The following is a 20,465-nucleotide window of genomic DNA, read 5'->3' as shown; positions in this document are numbered from 1 at the left end:
GGTGACGCACTTATCGTTCTCACAGGTCGTTAGCTCCATGATGCTCCATACTGTATAATGACCCCACATGATGCTCCATACTGTATAATGACCGCACATGATGCTCCATACTGTATAATGGCCACACATGATGCTCCATACTGTATAATGACCGCACATGATGCTCCATACTGTATAATGACCACACATGATGCTCCATACTGTATATTGACCGCACATGATGCTCCATACTGTATATACTGTGCACTGTACTATGTGCCCATATATAGTGTTATATGCACTGAGCACTGACCAGGCTGCAGGAACTCACATTACAGTATACTATATTATAATGTGAGTTCCTGCAGCCTGGTCAGTGCTCAGTGCATATAACACTATATATGGGCACATAGTACAACAAATATATATCTGATATATAATGTGGGATGTCCTGTAGCCGGGCTCAGGGTCACACAGTGCAGGGTGAGGATCACTGTGACTTTTGCTGCAGCTTCAGCTTACATGCAGATCGGGTGACGCTGAGATGGTGCAATAAATCTCACAGTACAGAGAGATCCTCTACAGAAAGCAGATAAGAAAGCAGGAGTGAGATGAAGCCCGTCACATACCTCCTGCCCGGGACCCCATGGCTAAAGGTACCGTCACATTGTTTTCTGGGGTTTTTCTATAAAAACGCATGCGTTTTTAACGCAAACAAACGCATATGCTTAAAAACGCATGCGTTTACATAGACAGCAATGCATTTTTTTCCGCGAAAAAACGCATGCGTTTTTTTCGCGGCAAAAAAAACGCCGCTAGAAAATACTACAGGTTGCATTTCTGCAAATGAACGCACGCGTCAAAAACGCATGCGTTGCCGAAAACGCGTCAAGCATGCGAAAAAATGCATGTGTTTTTAATGTTAAGTATAGGGAAAAAACGCATGCGTTTTTTGCGTTTTTTAGTGCTAAAACGCAGCTTACAAAAACGCAAGTGTGAAACCACCCTAATACAGTGCGGGGCCTGCACCCGTGCACCGATCTACTGCAGCAGCAGACAGCCGGGCCCCTGTATGTCCCTGCCTGCAAGGGCCCCCCTCCACCTCCGGGCCCCGGTGCGGCTGCACCGCTTGAACCGGCGGTAGGTCCGCCCCTGATCCAGTCACTCACTCGCTCTTGTCTCCTGCATCTTAAAAACATCTCGAGAATCCAACTTTTTTTCACCTTTGAAGCTGCAAAACTATCGCTTTTGTGAAACTGTACTAATGCAACTCTCTTCTGATCGGTCTCCCTCTAACCAAACTTTCTCTTCTACAATCCATCCTGAATGCGGCAGCCAGGGTCACATTTTTGTCCAGTTGCTTCACCGATGCCTCCATCCTGTTCCAGTCATTGCACTGGTTACCCATTCGCTAAAGAATCCAATATAAACTCATCTCTCTGACCCACAAAGCTCTTCACAGTTCTGCACCTCCCTATATCTCCTCTTCCATTTCTTTCTATCACCCACACCCTTCATTCTGCAACTGATCTAAGACTAACAACCTCCATAATCTGAACCTCTCACCTCCATCTCCAAGGCCTCTCTCGTGCTGCCCCAGTCTACTAGAACGCACTACCCCAAACGATCCGACTGATATCTAGTTCCAATGTTTTTAAGCCTGCTTTAAAAACCCACATGTTTAGATGTCTATCACTTCTCCTCACTAACCTTACTCTCCCCTCTTTTTAAATGTTAATCATAATCTGCTCCCTCCTATTCATCTGTCTCCACATCCTCCATGCACCCAATAGAACAGGGTAACTGCACTGCTGGTTTCACACTTGCGTTTTTGTAAGCTGCGTTTTAGCGCTAAAAAAACGCAAAAAAACGCATGCCTTTTTTCCTATACTTAACATTAAAAACGCATGCGTTTTTTCGTATGCGTTTTGACGCGTTGTCGGCAACGCATGCGTTTTTTGATGCGTGCGTTCATTTGCAGAAATGCAACCTGTAGTATTTTCTAGCAGCGTTTTTTTGCGGCAAGAAAATACATTGCTGTCTATGTAAACGCATGCGTTTTTATAGAAAAAACCCAGAAAACAGACTGAAAAGCCACCCACAACCATCAAGGTGATAAAGGGATCCAAACCCTAACCCTAACTCTACCCCTAACCTCACCCCTAACCGTTTAATGAACATTTTCTGACAGTCATAGTGCCACATATTTAAGTGCCACGTATTTAAGTGCCACGTATCACTTATTTCAGTGCCACGTATTTCAGTGCCACGTATTTCAGTGCCACGTATCACGTATTTCAGTGCCACGTATTTCAGTGCCACGTATCACGTATTTCAGTGCCACGTATCACGTATTTCAGTGCCACATATTTAAGTGCCACGTATTTCAGTGCCACGTACCACGTATTCAGTGCCACGTACCACGTATTTCAGTGCCACGCATTTCAGTGCCACATATTTAAGTGCCACGTATTTCAGTGCCACGTACCACGTATTTCAGTGCCATGTTTAACATTGCTGGCATCGTTGCTTTTGCTGTCAAACACGACGATACACGCCGATCTGACGACCAAATAAAGTTCTGGACTTCTAGCTCCGACCAGCGATATCACAGCAGGATCCAGATCGCTGCTGCGTGTCAAACACAACGAGATCGCTATCCAGGACGCTGCAACGTCACGGATCGTTGTCGTTCTCGTTGTAAAGTCGTTTCGTGTGAAGGTAACTTTACTTAGTCTATGTACTTTACATTCTATTTAATTATGGTACATGTGTGTCTTAGGCGCGCTCTTGTGTGCTAAGGAGCTGGAGACAGTGTGGCCACATTATGGCACAGTGGGCTGCTCATATCTATTAACATCTTGGGAGGGCTATCTATTTCCCTTTTCAGGTGGCATATCTATACATTGCTACACCTGTGCAGCATAGGACATTCTCTCCTATTTGTGAGCATCACAATACATATATATATATATGTTTTTTTGCTACATATTATGTTATATATGTCTTAGCAGTTGCAGCCTGGATATGTTATTTGCAAATATTTATCACTGTCATCCCATTGTGCCACTGTTATTTGTAAATATTTATTATTGTCATCTTATTGTGCCACTCATATTGCAAATTGTGCCAATTTTGTATATCTTACGGTGGTATTCTCCTAGCTGCATCAGTGATTTATCCATCTAGGACAAACATATTATTGTTAACAATACGTGTACCATTAGAAGACCATCTGTACATTTGTTTATCTGCATACTCATTTAGTCCCATCACACATGTTCAGGGGGGTAGGTTCCTGATATGGAACCCACGGCTCACTTTGGTTTTGGTTTTAATTGTTTTTAATAGAGTGGTGTTTCTGCTTGTCTAGTTGTTGAATAAAATTTATATTATTATATTTAAGTGGTGGTCCTCTTTACATAGCTTGATGCCTTTTCTCTTCTGCATGTTTTGACCAATAAGAGCAAAAGCCTCCCACCACGTCAAGGTGACCTTTTAATATGGATAGTCCAAGCCACTAAATGACCTACTTCTCTATGTTCCAGACCAGTCTCATCTGAATGGGGAGTGAAAGATAAATAGATATGAGATATATGATAGATAGATAGATAGATAGATAGATAGATAGATAGATAGATAGATAGATGGATAGATAGATGGATAATGCATGGGCAACTTCTATTTAAAATGGTACAACTGGCTGTGAGTCCAAAACTCTACCCTCGGTCATTTAAACATAACATGATTTAGTTTTAGAATCACATGGCCAGTGTCCGCCCCGCGTGGGCAGATTTTCAAACGTGTGATCAGCCCAGTCAGGGTTTTCCATAATGACATCAGCCCCCGCTATCATGTCTTGGCCTTGATCAGCTGCAGATCAGAATGTATGATTCAACCACACACAATGTACGATGCAGATCTCATTGGAGTAAAATAATACTTTCTTTATTCACAGACTGAAGACTAATTAACACTTGTTTTGTGTTCCTACACTCTTCCTCTCTGGCCTCTAGGTGTGATTTTTATTTCGGCTAAGCTCCCACTGGTGACTACACACACATACACAAGTGGGTAGTGCCAATATAATAGTACATGAAGAAACAGAGACTTCCTCCCTTCCTCCATGGACTAGTACAAAAGTATTTCCTTTGATGAGTGATATCTGTCAACAACAGCTCGTTGTTGGCTTTCAGATAGAAATAGATTTTTTTTTATATACTGTATATTGCACTGATTTTATGAAAAACACTTAATGAAGACTTCTTGGGATGAGAATACACATTATATGTAATTTATTTCTAACTTTACTGTTTGAAGTTATTTAACAGATAAGGGAGAGAAGAGCTGCCATGCCGTTCATCATTTCTTCTTCTTTATTGAGGCCGTCATTTTGCTGGGGGCTTCAGATGTAGACATCGTGGTTGCGGTTGTGGATGTGGGCTGTTAAATAAAAATATTCATCAATTGCATATTAGTAGTCACATATACTATTAAGTTATAAGCTTGGTGTACTTATCCAACAGAATGAATTAATGTATGTTAGCGACTGGATAAAAATTAACCTTTATTAGGTACTCTTAAAAGCCAAATAATGGCACACTGAAAAATGGACAAGACGAAAAACTAAGTGATTGGTGCCCTATTAACTTCACAGAAAAGGGGGGACAACACACAACAAGTAACAAACAAACCAACACTGGTGGTATTGAAATGGCTTCCAATCTATAATCTATAATCGTGGCTATTGTTTCCACAGGCTAACTGCCATCAAGCCCGTAAATACGAGAGTTACTGCAATATTTCGTGCTCTAGAAAGCGTCTCCCGATGCGTTTCTTCTTTATAGAATCATCAGGGGAGAATGCTGCTGCCATGACGCTTTCTAGAGCACAATACCCATACACCAGGGTCGGATACGAGGTGGATGGTGATAGATGAAAGGCTGGAGATGATGAAAATGCGGTGAGATCCACCCATACATATGGGAATAATATATTTATGTGATCGCATACATCCCAGCATTTTTTATAACATCTCATCTATACTAACCCTTTAGGGTGCCATAAAGTTAACCCATCTGGGAACACTCATAGAAGTTTAAATGAGAAATACATGTATCCCATAGATTTATGGATGGGTTACCATGAGGATTTGGCAACTTCATAGGTTGGGTATTGGTGCTGCCAACTTATACTGACAAGGCTCCAATCTAATATATGGCACTTTCTAGTATGTATACATACATGAATGGTAATATGGTGTGTCTTTTATGGCAATATACTAAATATAATGTATCACTGTGATACATTATAGGGCACCAATCACTTAGTTTTTTGTCTTGTCCATTTCTCAGTGTGCCATTATTTGGCTTTTAAGAGTATCTAATAAAGGTTAATTTTTATCCATTCGCTAACATACATATACTATTAACCCTACCACATATGCTCTTTACAACAGTAACAGCACAATAGTCCAGAAGCCAAAGGATCAGTATCAGATTTTCTGGACTATTCGTCCATTGATTATCTGATATGTATAAGGTATTAGTCATGCGTTTTACAATTATTCCCAAAATAAGAAAAACATGGCTTTCTTACAAAGACACCTCCACTCTTTAGTGGTGTACCGTAGTTTGCCAGCGCTTTGAATTAAGGCAAACATTTTGCACCCTATAACCCAAGATCCTGTTTTCACTCTCTGAGTGCAGAACTGACTTCTTGGTCCCCCGATCTCATATATTGTATTTTTTATTATTTTAAGAAATTACTGATATAATAATAAATTTGTTTTGCTGAAATCCAACATAAAAGTCATACAATGAAGAGAACTGCACTGTCATATTGTTTTCACTTTTTATTACATTTTTTGTGTTTTATTACCTTAGCCCTAAACCTAACCCTAGCCTCTAACTCTTGGTCTACTCCTAATTCTAGCTTTAACAAGTGTAAAAAAAAAAGTAAAATGCATCATAATAAGTGCTTATTCTACTGGAGACACTTTTTTAAAATTTGGGACGGTTCTAGCAAGTTTATCCTCTCACATAGGAACTGGCTGTAGCAACCAAGACAACAAAGAAACATCTGACTGCTTTGCTTAGGCTACTTTCACACATCAGGTTTTTTGTTTCAGGCACAATCCAGCTAATTTAAAAAAAAACGGATCCGTCGCAAATAGTGAAAAACTGATGCGATGTATCCGTTTTTCTGCTGGATCCGGTTTTGTTTTTCACCTGGGAATACAGTGACTTCCTGATCCGGAGAGAGAGAGAGATTCAAAAAATGGAAAATGCATGACTTCTGTAAAACACTGGATCCGGTCGCCGGATTCGGCCATTTCTACCTGTGATTCATACGTTTTTGGCCGGATAAGTCACTGTGTGGTTTTCCGCCAGACAGAAAAAACATTCATCTGGACGTTTTCTCCGTCCGCCGGAAAACTAATTTGTGACGGATCCGGCAAAAAATGGATGAAACGTTGGGCAATCCGGCGCTAATACAATTCTATGAGAAATAATGGATCCGGTGGAAAAAAAAAAACAGATCCGTTTTTTTTTAAATTCGCCGGATTGTACCTGATACAAAAAACCTGATGTGTGAAAGTAGCCTTATTCAGTTCACCGGTCATTGGCTGAGCACTCAATGAACTCTCAAGCTGCCACTGGCAAGTTACCCAAGGAGATTCTCCAGCTCAGGTCTTCCTAAATCATTTGAGATTGGGTCTGGGGGCCTGAGGGTAAATTTTGAGCCATCTTAGAATTTGGCAGTCGGGGCGCGCCACACCATGCCATTTCCATCCCTGTCCAGAGGTTGAGTCTAATACTGCAACTTATCCCTATAAAGCTTAGCTGCATTACCAGATTCAACCAATATACAGGCACTGGTGCTTTTTGGAAGATCAATATTTCGAGTCTGCTGTTTTGGAAATATGCCCAGAATGTATTAGGGCACTTACATTCATACACCCACCCATGAACTTGTGGGCATGTGGCCATGCTCGCTTGTTAAGTGATCAATATCTAGAAACTGAAACTATCTCAGGATTTTGATAGACCGTCAAAGTAAGGGATTTTCTAGTTCAAATATTTTAAAAAAGATGACCCATAAACAACATTTATCACAGAATAGATCATAAAAGTACTATAGCCTGGCTGCTGAGAGCCCCACCTATCCCAAAATAAGGTGTTCATGTGAGAGTGCTACTGAGCATGTGCAAAAACTACCCCATTTCCTGACATCTATAAACAATTATTGGACAGATAATAGGGAAGTGGCTGCACATGCTCAGTAATGTTTAATTCAACCCTCAATCTCATGATTGGTGAAGATCAGACCCCCAGAGGTTACACATGTATCACCTGTGGACCCCTGTTGATAATTCACTCAGGTGATGGCTTAGTAAAATTATACCCTGTCCAGACGATTCTATGTGCACCAAGGAGATAAATCTATCTCTTGTCCAGCTTCACTGTAGGTAAAATATATAAATCTGGAATCCAGGAGATTGTCAATATCTGATACAACAATAGCAAAACCTCAACAAATCTCAAAATCATCTCCTTTAACCAATGAATATAATGGGTAATAATATGGGTAAATATCCCAATAACAATAGTAACAGAAAACGAGACTCACCGATGACGATCGCTTGTTGAAGAGCACCTCCCGCACCTAAATGTAGATTGCACAGTTACATTGCATTACTGATATCAGTAGAAGTTGCATCAAATAATATATATAGAATTACTCATCTCCATGTATAAGGCATTAAACAGTGTTACATTTTTAGTCATGTAGAATTCTCGCCAATCCCATGATTGATGTGACATTTAGGTTTCTGGAATGCTCATTTACCTCAATATGGAGTGATTTCACATAGGCATACAACAATCCACTAAGAAAAGGGAAGGGACCAATTGTTTAGTGGCATCCAGTTTAGACGTTGAAAAGATCAATTGCTGGAAGCTCGTTAAGAATTTGTTATATAAAAGGTCTAAGAGAAAATATTACCAGATGGGTCGAATGTTTGACACCCAACTATAGAGAATCATGGTATGGGGGTTGAGGAGGGTATGTTGGAGGCAACAGAGAAAGTTAGTTTCAGGGACTTTCCATCTTATAGCTATAAAGAACTGGTCCATGTACAATTTCATTGAATCATAAACTGTTATCATTATACACAACGATAAAATGACTGATAAATTATTTGATTTTAGGGTTGGACTGGCCCATTAGAAAACCACGTAATCCTTGAATGAGTCCATTCTGTGACACAATTATGAAGCCAAAAATTAAAGCAGAAGACATTTGAAAGCTGCCCACTAGAAAGAAAATGTTCGGAATGTGAAAGTTGTCAATCCACCCGCTGGAAGCTGATGTCATAAGTCCACTGGAGGCCACGGTACAGAGTGTAGAACAGTGGTGTTTTCTTAAACTGTCCTGGCCCATTAAGATTAACTTTAAAACTAATGGAGAACCCCTGTAATAGTGGATGTGTACATGTTCTGTTAACTATAGGTTGTCCTTCGGGAGCGTTGTCAGCTACTGGACCATATGAACTTCAACTTGTAGTCCACACCGTTAGACTCTTCAAATCCCTCTCTCTGCAAGTGGCCATTGTGTATCGCCCTCCACGCTCCTCCTGTCAGTTTCTGGATCACTTTACTACCTGACTTCCACACTTCCTATTGCAGCGCCCCAGAGTCCTGGTCGTTGCAGTGCTGTGGCTTCGCCGCTAAGGGGAGCCATGGTACGTTCGATGGCACCGAAGGAGTTCCTCCAATCAGGTATCACAGACACCAATATGTTTCACAGCTGGGCCTCCGGGGGGAGCTAAGGGTGCTATTCATTAGGCCACTCCCCACCATAGTGGGTAAACTGGGGGTCAGGCAGGAAGTTAGACAGAACGCTGACGGGATTGAACGGAGCAACACCCTGTGGCAGGGGGTGTTGTGAAGGGAGAGACTGTAGGGTCTCTGCCAGGGGTGGGATCCTGGCAGAGGCTTGGCATTGAAAGAACGTAACGGGTCCGCGCAGGCTCCTGGAAGCGGCGGGACTCAAGAAAGGACTAGAAGCGAGATAGATTGTGCTGAGTGAGAAACGAGATCAAGCAGAAGGAGAATACCAGCAGGGGTTTTGTTGAAAGAGGCAGCACCCTGCTGAGGCGCAATACCGGTGGCCGGAACGCCGAGGGAGTGGATTAGAATACAGCTTCAAGCCATACTCCAAACAGCGGCAGGACAGTCGGTCTCAGGCGGGCTGTCTACCACATATCACCTATGAAGTCTTGGGGGGCAATTGCGGGAGAGGGGCGACTCTAGGGTCCCGGAAGAACTCCAGGCCTACCTGACAAACGGGTGCCATTCCAACCTGAATACAGGGAAGGGGTGGATTACAGAGGAACATCAAATCGAGTTGTGAGGGAACTTAAGAAACAGACACAACCGTTGTGGGGTTACTTTCCGTGAGCACAGCAGGGAAGGACTACAACACATAGCGCTAGAAGGAAGGCACAGATTTCCACCTGAGAGGAGAACTCTGGAGGTGCCATTGGACCGGCCGGACTTGCGTAGCCTGGTGAACCGTGTTCTGGACTGAGGACTCAGAGATCTCCAGTAAAGAGGTAAAGAGACTGCAACCTGGTGTCCTCGTTATTTACCGCGACTTACACCCCACAACCGCACCGCTCCATCGCTACCATTACTACCACCTATTACACCGGACGTCCCCCACTGACGGACAGGGCCACGGACCGGGTCTAGCCACCGTGACAACCCCGAGACTGAGAACTAGAGGCCCGGCTCCGGGTACCCCTCGGCCCTGCGGCGGTGTGGGGGCGCGCCGCAGACTTGGCGTCACGAACAGGATCTACTTAAGCCTGAAGAATCAGGTCATGTGTGCCTAGAGACTGTGATTTGTTGTGCTTGGACTGTACTTTATTGTAAGACTGTGCTGCGCCATTAGCCGCCAAAAGTTCCCGCCAAAAGGCGCCGCCATTGCTACACCCAAGGGGAAGGAGGGCGTGTTATGGGCGGAGACTCCCAGTGTGGCGCGAGAAATGGCTACCGCCCCCTGCACTTCTGGCTGCAGAGGAATGACCTGCCCCAAAGCAGAAGAGAAACACCCCTTGATATGCAACGGCGAGAGGCTGGTGACGGAGAAGCCCGACCTCAGAGAAATGGCGGAGTTAGGTGCATGCACTGCCAGCGACTATCAGGTGGCGATGATGAACGGCGAGTGCCTGAGCGAGGAAGAAGCGGTTCAGGCCTGCCTTTCTTCACCGGAGATGGACCGGAAGCCTGCGGATCCGACAGCGAAGCTACGTCCACCAATCCCGACCTCGGAGTTAGAGGAGGAGGAACCACAGCAAGCGGAGCGGAGTCCGAGCATCCCATTGGAGGAGCCCCGGTCCGGGCTGCAGCCGACTCCAGCGTCCTCGTTAACGGACCAGAGCGACACCGATGGAACCACATTAGGCGCAGGTATGGCCGACGTCCCTGCTCCCCTTCACGAGCCCGCTTCTATGACCCACCTCCATCTCAGTAGGGAGCGACTTATCTCGGCAGGGCTAATGGTGCTATCCCCCGATGATCTGGGGAGGATGGTGCCACCGCTGTCGACCGGAGTGGGGAAGCCCGTGGATGTGAGCTTAGATGGAGTAGTTCTTCGGTGGGACACCCCCTGGTTTAGAGCAGATGGATCCCGGGAGAACGGGTCCACCCTTGCGGTGCTTACATGGGAGCAATATAGACAGTGCTTGATTCTGCAGTGGAAAGGACGGAAAGGAGCTGAGTCGATGGGCCCATCGAAAGTACAACAACCCCCCCCGGCATGGGATGACGGAGACGCGGTAAGGCGGGGCACTGTGTTGGCCTACCATGTAAAAAGGGGGTGGGGCCTCATACACGAGCCGGGACTGGATACTGATGTTTTCGTTGCGCATTGTAACGTGAGGGCTCCCTGTTGTGGCCGAAGCGGAGAACCGTTACAGAAGGGGGATCCTGTGACCTACAGCCGCCACTTGAACCCACTTGGGTGGTATGCACGGAATGTTCGGCGGTGTATGTCTGGACCTGCGGCACCTGCAGCCCCAGACCTGGTCCCGGGGGCACCCGAACTTGTCACCATCGCAACGGTACGCCTAGTAGCAGCCCCGGAATTGGCCAGTCGGGTTCATCTGCATGTTCGAACCGCGGATGCTGGCGCTGCAGTGACCGGGGCCCCAGAACCCAAGCCACCAGAAGAAGAATAAACCTCGATACCATGAAAATGTAAATAGTTACTGTTTGTTCTTTTAAGTTGCTGCTAAACCTGTCCAGGGTTAATGGATCCCTTTGTTGACCCGGGATCCCCTTTGTTTGTTTTTCTTTTTCTTGAAGTTTTTGCACCAAGTTACACAAACTGCAGAAATCATGGACTGTGCATGATTCGAACTTTCTTTTGTAAATAGTTTGCACCTTCTTAAAGGTGCTCCCTACTGGTTTTAGCCAAAGACACTTTGCGAAGATATTTGCCCTATTGGTTTGAGCCAAAGACACTTTGTGAAGATACCTTTCCTACCGGTTCTAGTTAAAGACACTTTGCGAAGATACCATACCGGAACCTTTGCGTGGGCTGGTAGGCTGAGAAGACGAGCTACCTCAGAAAGACTTGGTCCCCTCTTAAAGGGGATGTGTGAAATTGAACTTGAGAAAGATACTGTTGCAGAACAGTAATGTGATAATGAAGCTTGAAAAAGAAATGTAACGGTTTTACATGCTAAGTTATATGTGTTGAATTTGTTGAAATGTGAAATCTAAATAATGTTTTGCAGAAAAAAAAGATGCAGAGAGCCCGTAGGGGTAGAGATAGAGATCTGCATAGCTGAAAGTAAGGAAATAATGATGAAGGTGAGGATAGAAGGTCAACCCTGCGTCCCCATAGAAAGTTACTTTGTTACTAAGGACAGAAGGCGAACCCGTAGGGGTTAGAGAGTGAGTCCTTAAAGGAGCCGAGTAGAGCGGGCTCAGAGTTCTTTAAACGAAAGGAATGTTATGTCTATACTATGTATAGTAGCGAAAGGCAGTAGGCCCTGGCTGAACGGGGCGGTCCTGTAAAAGAAAGGAGAGGCAGTAGGTCTGGTGCCATAGGGACAGGCGGTCCTGCAGGTTCAAAGTAGGAGAATGTGAAGTTACCTTACCCTGTAATGTGATTATAGGAAGGCCTTTGGTAAACTAAGAGTGTATGTTTCTTAAAGGCAATGTTAATTTATTGTTCCAGAATTTGCACTAAGTAGAATACCCGGTTGGGTAACAGGAGTTATGCATAGCCTGTAATTTATAATGTTGACCATGTTTGTAACGTTAAAAGTGTCCTCACCTCCCATAAAGGGAAGCCTGTTCAAGTATACTTATCGTTTTGCACTCAACAAAATTGTATGTCTTTTTGCTAATCTGTATTGTTGTTTTCTTCCCAGTCCCGGAGTACTGTGTTTAACCAGGGGGGAGTGCAGCGCCCCAGAGTCCTGGTCGTTGCAGTGCTGTGGCTTCGCCGCTAAGGGGAGCCATGGTACGTTCGATGGCACCGAAGGAGTTCCTCCAATCAGGTATCACAGACACCAATATGTTTCACAGCTGGGCCTCCGGGGGGAGCTAAGGGTGCTATTCATTAGGCCACTCCCCACCATAGTGGGTAAACTGGGGGTCAGGCATGAAGTTAGACAGAACGCTGACGGGATTGAACGGAGCAACACCCTGTGGCAGGGGGTGTTGTGAAGGGAGAGACTGTAGGGTCTCTGCCAGGGGTGGGATCCTGGCAGAGGCTTGGCATTGAAAGAACGTAACGGGTCCGCGCAGGCTCCTGGAAGCGGCGGGACTCAAGAAAGGACTAGAAGCGAGATAGATTGTGCTGAGTGAGAAACGAGATCAAGCAGAAGGAGAATACCAGCAGGGGTTTTGTTGAAAGAGGCAGCACCCTGCTGAGGCGCAATACCGGTGGCCGGAACGCCGAGGGAGTGGATTAGAATACAGCTTCAAGCCATACTCCAAACAGCGGCAGGACAGTCGGTCTCAGGCGGGCTGTCTACCACATATCACCTATGAAGTCTTGGGGGGCAATTGCGGGAGAGGGGCGACTCTAGGGTCCCGGAAGAACTCCAGGCCTACCTGACAAACGGGTGCCATTCCAACCTGAATACAGGGAAGGGGTGGATTACAGAGGAACATCAAATCGAGTTGTGAGGGAACTTAAGAAACAGACACAACCGTTGTGGGGTTACTTTCCGTGAGCACAGCAGGGAAGGACTACAACACATAGCGCTAGAAGGAAGGCACAGATTTCCACCTGAGAGGAGAACTCTGGAGGTGCCATTGGACCGGCCGGACTTGCGTAGCCTGGTGAACCGTGTTCTGGACTGAGGACTCAGAGATCTCCAGTAAAGAGGTAAAGAGACTGCAACCTGGTGTCCTCGTTATTTACCGCGACTTACACCCCACAACCGCACCGCTCCATCGCTACCATTACTACCACCTATTACACCGGACGTCCCCCACTGACGGACAGGGCCACGGACCGGGTCTAGCCACCGTGACAACCCCGAGACTGAGAACTAGAGGCCCGGCTCCGGGTACCCCTCGGCCCTGCGGCGGTGTGGGGGCGCGCCGCACTATCCTGTGATATTCCCACTCTCTTCATGAGGAATTTTAACATCTCCATTGATGAGCCGCTCTTCCCATCTGCCTCTCATCTTTTGCCTCTAATGTCCTCCTTTGGCCTTTCACAGCTTTCCAACTTTCCTACACATGAAGATGGGAATACTTTGGACCTGGTCTTCTCCCAACTCTTCCTTACGTCTCCGTCGGGAACTGTCTCCACACCCAGGACACTCCTACTTACCGTAAATACAGAATCTACATGCCATCAATATCCAGCAGCTTATGAACAATGTACAGTTATCCTTAGCTCCCATCTCCTCCCGCACCTGTCTAGACTCAGCATTGTCACATTACAACAATACATTGCAGAGTGCTCCAGATGAAGCACCACCTATTACACACAGAATTACCCTCCATTTACAACAGCAGCCCTGGCACATGCTGCAAACACAATTTCTCCAGCGCTGCTCAAGGTGTGCCGAGCGTCTGTGTAGGAAATCACTTTCAACAGAAGACTTCATCCACTATAAGTACTTTGTGCTCAAAACTCTGTGCTCCATCTGGCTAAATAAGTATACTTCACCACTATCATCACATCACTAATCAGCAATCCAAAATAACTCTTTGAAACCTTTTACTCCCTCCTGAACCCTAAAATACAGGACCCCGTCACCAACCTCAGCACTGATGATCTGGCCACTTATTTCCTACAAAAACAATGAAGTGGATCCAATAAGACATTTTTGCACATTCCCATCAGAGCCTGGATCTTTTTTCCACCCGCACCTTTAGTTCACTTTCCATCTTTGAGCCTGTCGCAGAAGAACAAGTGACCAGGCTCCTCGCCCTATAACCTACACCAGTGACCTTATTGCCTCACAACTCCTTCAGTCCCTCTCCCCAGATGTCACTACCCACCTAACTAAAATATTTCACCACTCTTTTCCTTCAGGTACCCCTTTACTTAAAAAGCCATCCCTGGACCAGAACTTTGCTGCAAACTACAGACCAGTCTCTAATCTTCCTCTTATCTCCAAACTCCTGGAACGCTTGGTCTACTCCAGTCTCATCCACTATTGTTCAGAAAACTCTCTTCTCGACCCTTTACAATCTGTTACCGCCCTTCACACTCTACTGAAACTGCCCTTACTAAAGTCTCTAATGACCTATTGAAATCAAAATCCAAAGGTCACTACTCCCTGCTGTTTCTCTTGGATCTCTCTGCAACATACGATACTGTGGATCACCATCTGCTCCCCACCATGCACCGCTCTGTCGGCCTCAAGGACATCGTCCTCTATTGGTTCTCCTTCTATTTCTCTAACCTCTCCTTCACAGTATCTTTTGCCAGCTCTTCTTTCTCTACTCTTCCCCTTACTATTGAGGTTACTCAAGGCTCAGTCCTAGGCCCAGTCCTCTTCTCCTTATATACTGCTCCTATTGGTCAAAACATCAGTAGATTTGGTTTCCAGTATCATCTCTATGCTAATGACACACAATTATACACCTTTTAACCTGACATCACCCCTCTTTAACACAAAATAACAGGGATTGACTGTTGGCAATCTCTAGCATCTTGTCCTCCCTCTATCTGAAACTGAAACTCTCCAAAACTGAACTGTGTCTCTCTTCTTCTATTACCCTTCCGATACCCGACTTCTCATGTTGCTTGAGTAGTGCAACCATAGCTCCCAAGGAGCAAGTTTGCTGTCTTGGGGTCATATTTGACACAAAACTTTCCTTTATTCCCTATATCCAGTCCAGTGGCGGACACTGACAGCTTTGGGCCCCTGTGCAAGAAATGTGTCTGGGCCCCCCTCCCTGCCCAGCATCATACCTCCCAAATTTTGAAGATGGGAAAGAGGGGTAAAGCTTGCGGCGCACAACGCGCGCCGCGGCAAATTTTAGGCCACGCCTCTGGCCACACCCATTCATAACTAGTCACACCCATATGCACGTCCCAACCACACCCATTTAGCACTGCTGATCACACTTTCATAAAGAATAATTATAAACAAAAAAATATGGCCACACAGTGCTCCATACTGTATAATGGCCACATATGATGGTCAATACTGTATAATGGCCACACATGATGCTCCATACTGTATAATGACCGCAGATAATGCTCTATACTGTATAATGCCCGCACATGATGCTCCATACTGTATAATGACCGCACATGATGCTCCATACTGTATAATGACCCCACATGATGCCCCATACTGTATAATGACCCCACATGATGCCCCATACTGTATAATGACCGCAGATAATGCTCCATACTGTATAATGACCGCACATGATGCTCCATGCTGTATATTGACCGCACATGACGCTCCATACTGTATAATGACCGCACATGATGCTCCATACTGTATATTGACCGCACATGATGCTCCATACTGTATAATGACCCCACATGATGCTCTATACTGTATAATGACCGCACATGATGCTCCATGCTGTATATTGACCGCACATGATGCTCCATACTGTATAATGACCGCACATGATGCTCCATACTGTATAATGACCGCACATGATGCTCCATACTGTATAATGACCGCACATGATGCTCCATACTGTATAATGACCCCACATGATGCCCCATACTGTATAATGACCGCAGATAATGCTCCATACTGTATAATGACTGCACATGATGCTCCATGCTGTATATTGACCGCACATGACGCTCCATACTGTATAATGACCGCACATGATGCTCCATACTGTATATTGACCGCACATGATGCTCCATACTGTATAATGACCCCACATGATGCTCCATACTGTATAATGACCGCACATGATGCTCCATACTGTATAATGACCCCACATGATGCTCCATACTGTATAATGACCGCACATGATGCTCCATACTGTATAATGACCCCACATGATGCTCCATACTGTATAATGACCGCACATGATGCTCCATACTGTATATTGACCGCACATGATGCTCCATACTGTATAATGACCGCAGATAATGCTCCATACTGTATAATGACCGCACATGATGCTCCATACTGTATAATGACCACACATGATGCTCCATACTGTATATTGACCGCACATGATGCTCCATACTGTATATACTGTGCACTGTACTATGTGCCCATATATAGTGTTATATGCACTGAGCACTGACCAGGCTGCAGGAACTCACATTACAATATACTATATTATAATGTGAGTTCCTGCAGCCTGGTCAGTGCTCAGTGCATATAACACTATATATGTGCACATAGTACAACAAATATATATCTGATATATAATGTGGGATGTCCTGTAGCCGGGCTCAGGGTCACACAGTGCAGGGTGAGGATCACTGTGACTTTTGCTGCAGCTTCAGCTTACATGCAGATCGGGTGACGCTGGAGCCGGGACCTTATCTGTATGTAAACTTAAGGTACCGTCACACTAAACGATATCGCTAGCGATCCGTGACGTTGCAGCGTCCTCGCTAGCGATATCGTTTAGTTTGACACGCAGCAGCGATCAGGATCCTGCTGTGATGTCGCTGGTCGCTGAATAAATTTGGTCGTCCGATCGCCGTGTATCGTTGTGTTTGACACCAAAAGCAACGATACCAGCGATGTTTTACACTGGTAACCAGGGTAAACATCGGGTTACTAAGCGCGGCCCTGCACTTAGCAACCCGATGTTTACCCTGGTTACCCGGGGACCTCGGCATCCTTGGTCGCTGGAGAGCGGTCTGTGTGACAGCTCTCCAGCGATCAAACAGCGACGCTGCAGCGATCGGCATCGTTGTCGCTATCGCTGCAGCGTCGCTTAATGTGACGGTACCTTTATAAGGTGGTGCAATAAATCTCACAGTACAGAGAGATCCTCTACAGAAAGCAGATAAGAAAGCAGGAGTGAGATGAAGCCCGTCACATACCTCCTGCCCGGGACCCCATGGCTAAAACTTCATCTCTCCTCTCCGGCGCGCAGGTGACGTCAGATCAGCAGACACACAGGCTCCTGCTGTGTCTGCAATAGGAAGATGCCAGCCGGCACTTGTACAGTGCTAAGGGTATGTGCACACGTTCAGGATTTCTTGCAGAAATTTCCTGAAGAAAACTGGAAATTTTCTGCAAGAAATCCGCATTTTTTTTTTTGCGGTTTTTTTCCGTTTTTTTCGCGTTTTTTTAGCATTCTGCAAGCGTAATTAGCTTGCAGAATGCTAAAGTTTTCCAAGCGATCTGTAGCATCGCTTGGAAAACTGACTGACAGGTTGGTCACACTTGTCAAACATAGCGTTTGACAAGTGTGACCAACTTTTTACTATAGATGCAGCCTATGCAGCATCAATAGTAAAAGATAGAATGTTTAAAAATAATAAAAAAAATAAAAAAAAAGGTTATACTCACCCAGACATCTCCTCAGCGGCGTCCGTTCCTCTTCCTATAGCTGGTCTGTGCGCGCAGGACCTTCCGTGACGTCACGGTCACGTGAGCGGTCACGACCAATCACAGGACAGTGACGTCATCGGCAAGGTCTTTCACCGCACACCAGCTACAGGAACCGAAGCGACAGCGTGCAGTGGAGGCGGGAAGACATCGAGGGTGAGTATAGGACTATTTTTTATTTTAATTCTTATTTTTTGACCACTTATATGGTGCCCAGTGCATGGAGGAGAGTCTCCTCTCCTCCACCCTGGGTACCAACCGCACACAATCTGCTTACTTCCCGCATCGTGGGCACAGCCCCGTGCGGGAAGTAAGCAGATCAATGGACCCCTAGGTGTGCGGAATCCCCTGCAATCCCGCATTTTAATGAACATGTTGCTTTTTTTTCCGCGATGCGATTTTTTCGCGGAAAAAAAGGCTACATTTGCACAAAAAATGCGGAATAGACTTAAAATAATGGGAGGCATATGTAAGCGTTTTTTTCGCGTTTTTATCACGTTTTTATAGCGAAAAAACGCGAAAAAAACGCGAAAAATACTTAACGTGTGCACATGGCCTTAGGTTTCACACTTGCGTTTTGATCTGCATGCGTTTTTGAAAAAACGCATGTGGTGAAAAAATGCATGTAATCGCGGCAAAACGCCGCGTTTTTTAGACGCATGCGTTTTTTTTTTCCATGAAAAAATCAACTAGAAAATCCACTAATAGTAGAATTAGCTAGGGTTAGGGGTAGCTTTTTATTAGAAGAATGTCCTGGTCACCCTAGCCCTACCCCTAACCCTAACCCCTAAAATTAACTGAAATACATGGCACTGAAATACGTGGCACTGAAATACGTGGCACTGAAATACGTGGCACTTAAATACGTGGCACTGAAATACATGGCACTGAAATACGTGATACGTGGCACTGAAATACGTGACACTGAAATACGTGATACGTGGCACTGAAATACGTGGCACTGAAATACGTGGCACTGAAATACGTGGTACGTGGCACTGAAATACGTGGCACTGAAATACGTGGCACTGAAATACATGGCACTGAAATACGTGGCGCTGAAATACGTGGCACTGAAATACGTGGCACTGAAATAGTGGCACTGAAATACGTGGTACGTGGCACTGAAATACGTGGCACTGAAATACGTGGCACTGAAATACGTGGTACGTGGCACTGAAATACGTGGCACTGAAATACATGGCACTGAAATACGTGGCACTGAAATACGTGGCACTGAAATACGTGGCACTGAAATACGTGGTACGTGGCACTGAAATACGTGGCACTGAAATACGTGGCACTGAAATACGTGGCACTGAAATACGTGGTACGTGGCACTGAAATACGTGGCACTGAAATACGTGGCACTGAAATATGTGGCGCTTAAATACGTGGCACTGAAATACGTGGCACTGAAATACGTGGTACGTGGCACTGAAATACATGGCACTGAAATACGTGGCACTGAAATACGTGGCACTGAAATACGTGGCACTGAAATATGTGGTACGTGGCACTGAAATACGTGGCACTTAAATACGTGGCACTGAAATACATGGCACTGAAATACGTGGCACTTAAATTTGTGGCACTGAAATACGTGGTACGTGGCGCTGAAATACGTGGCACTGAAATACGTGGCACTGAAATACGTGGTACGTGGCACTGAATACGTGGTACGTGGCACTGAAATATGTGGCACTTAAATATGTGGCACTGAAATACGTGATACGTGGCACTGAAATACGTGGCACTGAAATACGTGATACGTGGCACTGAAATACGTGGCACTGAAATACGTGGCACTGAAATAAGTGATACGTGGCACTTAAATACGTGGCACTTAAATATGTGGCACTATGACTGAAAATGTTCATTAAACGGTTAGGGGTGAGGTTAGGGGTAGAGTTAGGGTTAGGGTTTGGATCCCTTTATCACCTTGATGGTGGTGGGTGGCTTTTCAGTCTGTTTTCTGGGGTTTTTCTATAAAAACGCATGCGTTTTTAACGCAAACAAACGCATATGCTTAAAAACGCATGCGTTTACATAGACAGCAATGCATTTTTTCCCGCGAAAAAACGCATGCGTTTTTTCGCGGCAAAAAAAACGCCGCTAGAAAATACTACAGGTTGCATTTCTGCAAATGAACGCACGCGTCAAAAACGCATGCGTTGCCGAAAACTCGTCAAGCATGCGAAAAAACGCATGTGTTTTTAATGTTAAGTATAGGGAAAAAACGCATGCGTTTTTTGCGTTTTTTAGTGCTAAAACGCAGCTTACAAAAACGCAAGTGTGAAACCACCCTAATACAGTGCGGGGCCTGCACCCGTGCACCGATCTACTGCAGCAGCAGACAGCCGGGCCCCTGTATGTCCCTGCCTGCAAGGGCCCCCCTCCACCTCCGGGCCCCGGTGCGGCTGCACCGCTTGAACCG

The 20,465-nt window shown here is 45.4% G+C and overlaps 1 protein-coding gene across 1 annotated transcript in view; it reads right to left on the bottom strand.

Annotated features, from left to right (window-relative positions):
• Positions 1-4,006: 4,006 nt before the first annotated feature.
• The window catches only part of LOC143810203 (adhesion G-protein coupled receptor F3-like), a 157,936-nt gene continuing 141,477 nt past the window's right edge, over positions 4,007-20,465 (bottom strand). The window contains exons 13-14 of the mRNA XM_077293074.1: positions 7,612-7,647; positions 4,007-4,422 (exon numbers count right to left, since the gene is read on the bottom strand). Of these exons, the coding sequence (XP_077149189.1) occupies positions 4,342-4,422; positions 7,612-7,647 (117 nt within the window). The 3' untranslated portion in view covers positions 4,007-4,341. The remainder of the gene's footprint in view (positions 4,423-7,611; positions 7,648-20,465) is intronic.

This window comes from Ranitomeya variabilis, chromosome 2, assembly GCF_051348905.1.
Source record: "Ranitomeya variabilis isolate aRanVar5 chromosome 2, aRanVar5.hap1, whole genome shotgun sequence".
NCBI lineage: Eukaryota > Metazoa > Chordata > Amphibia > Anura > Dendrobatidae > Ranitomeya > Ranitomeya variabilis.
This window is presented reverse-complemented; position numbering and strand designations above follow the sequence as displayed.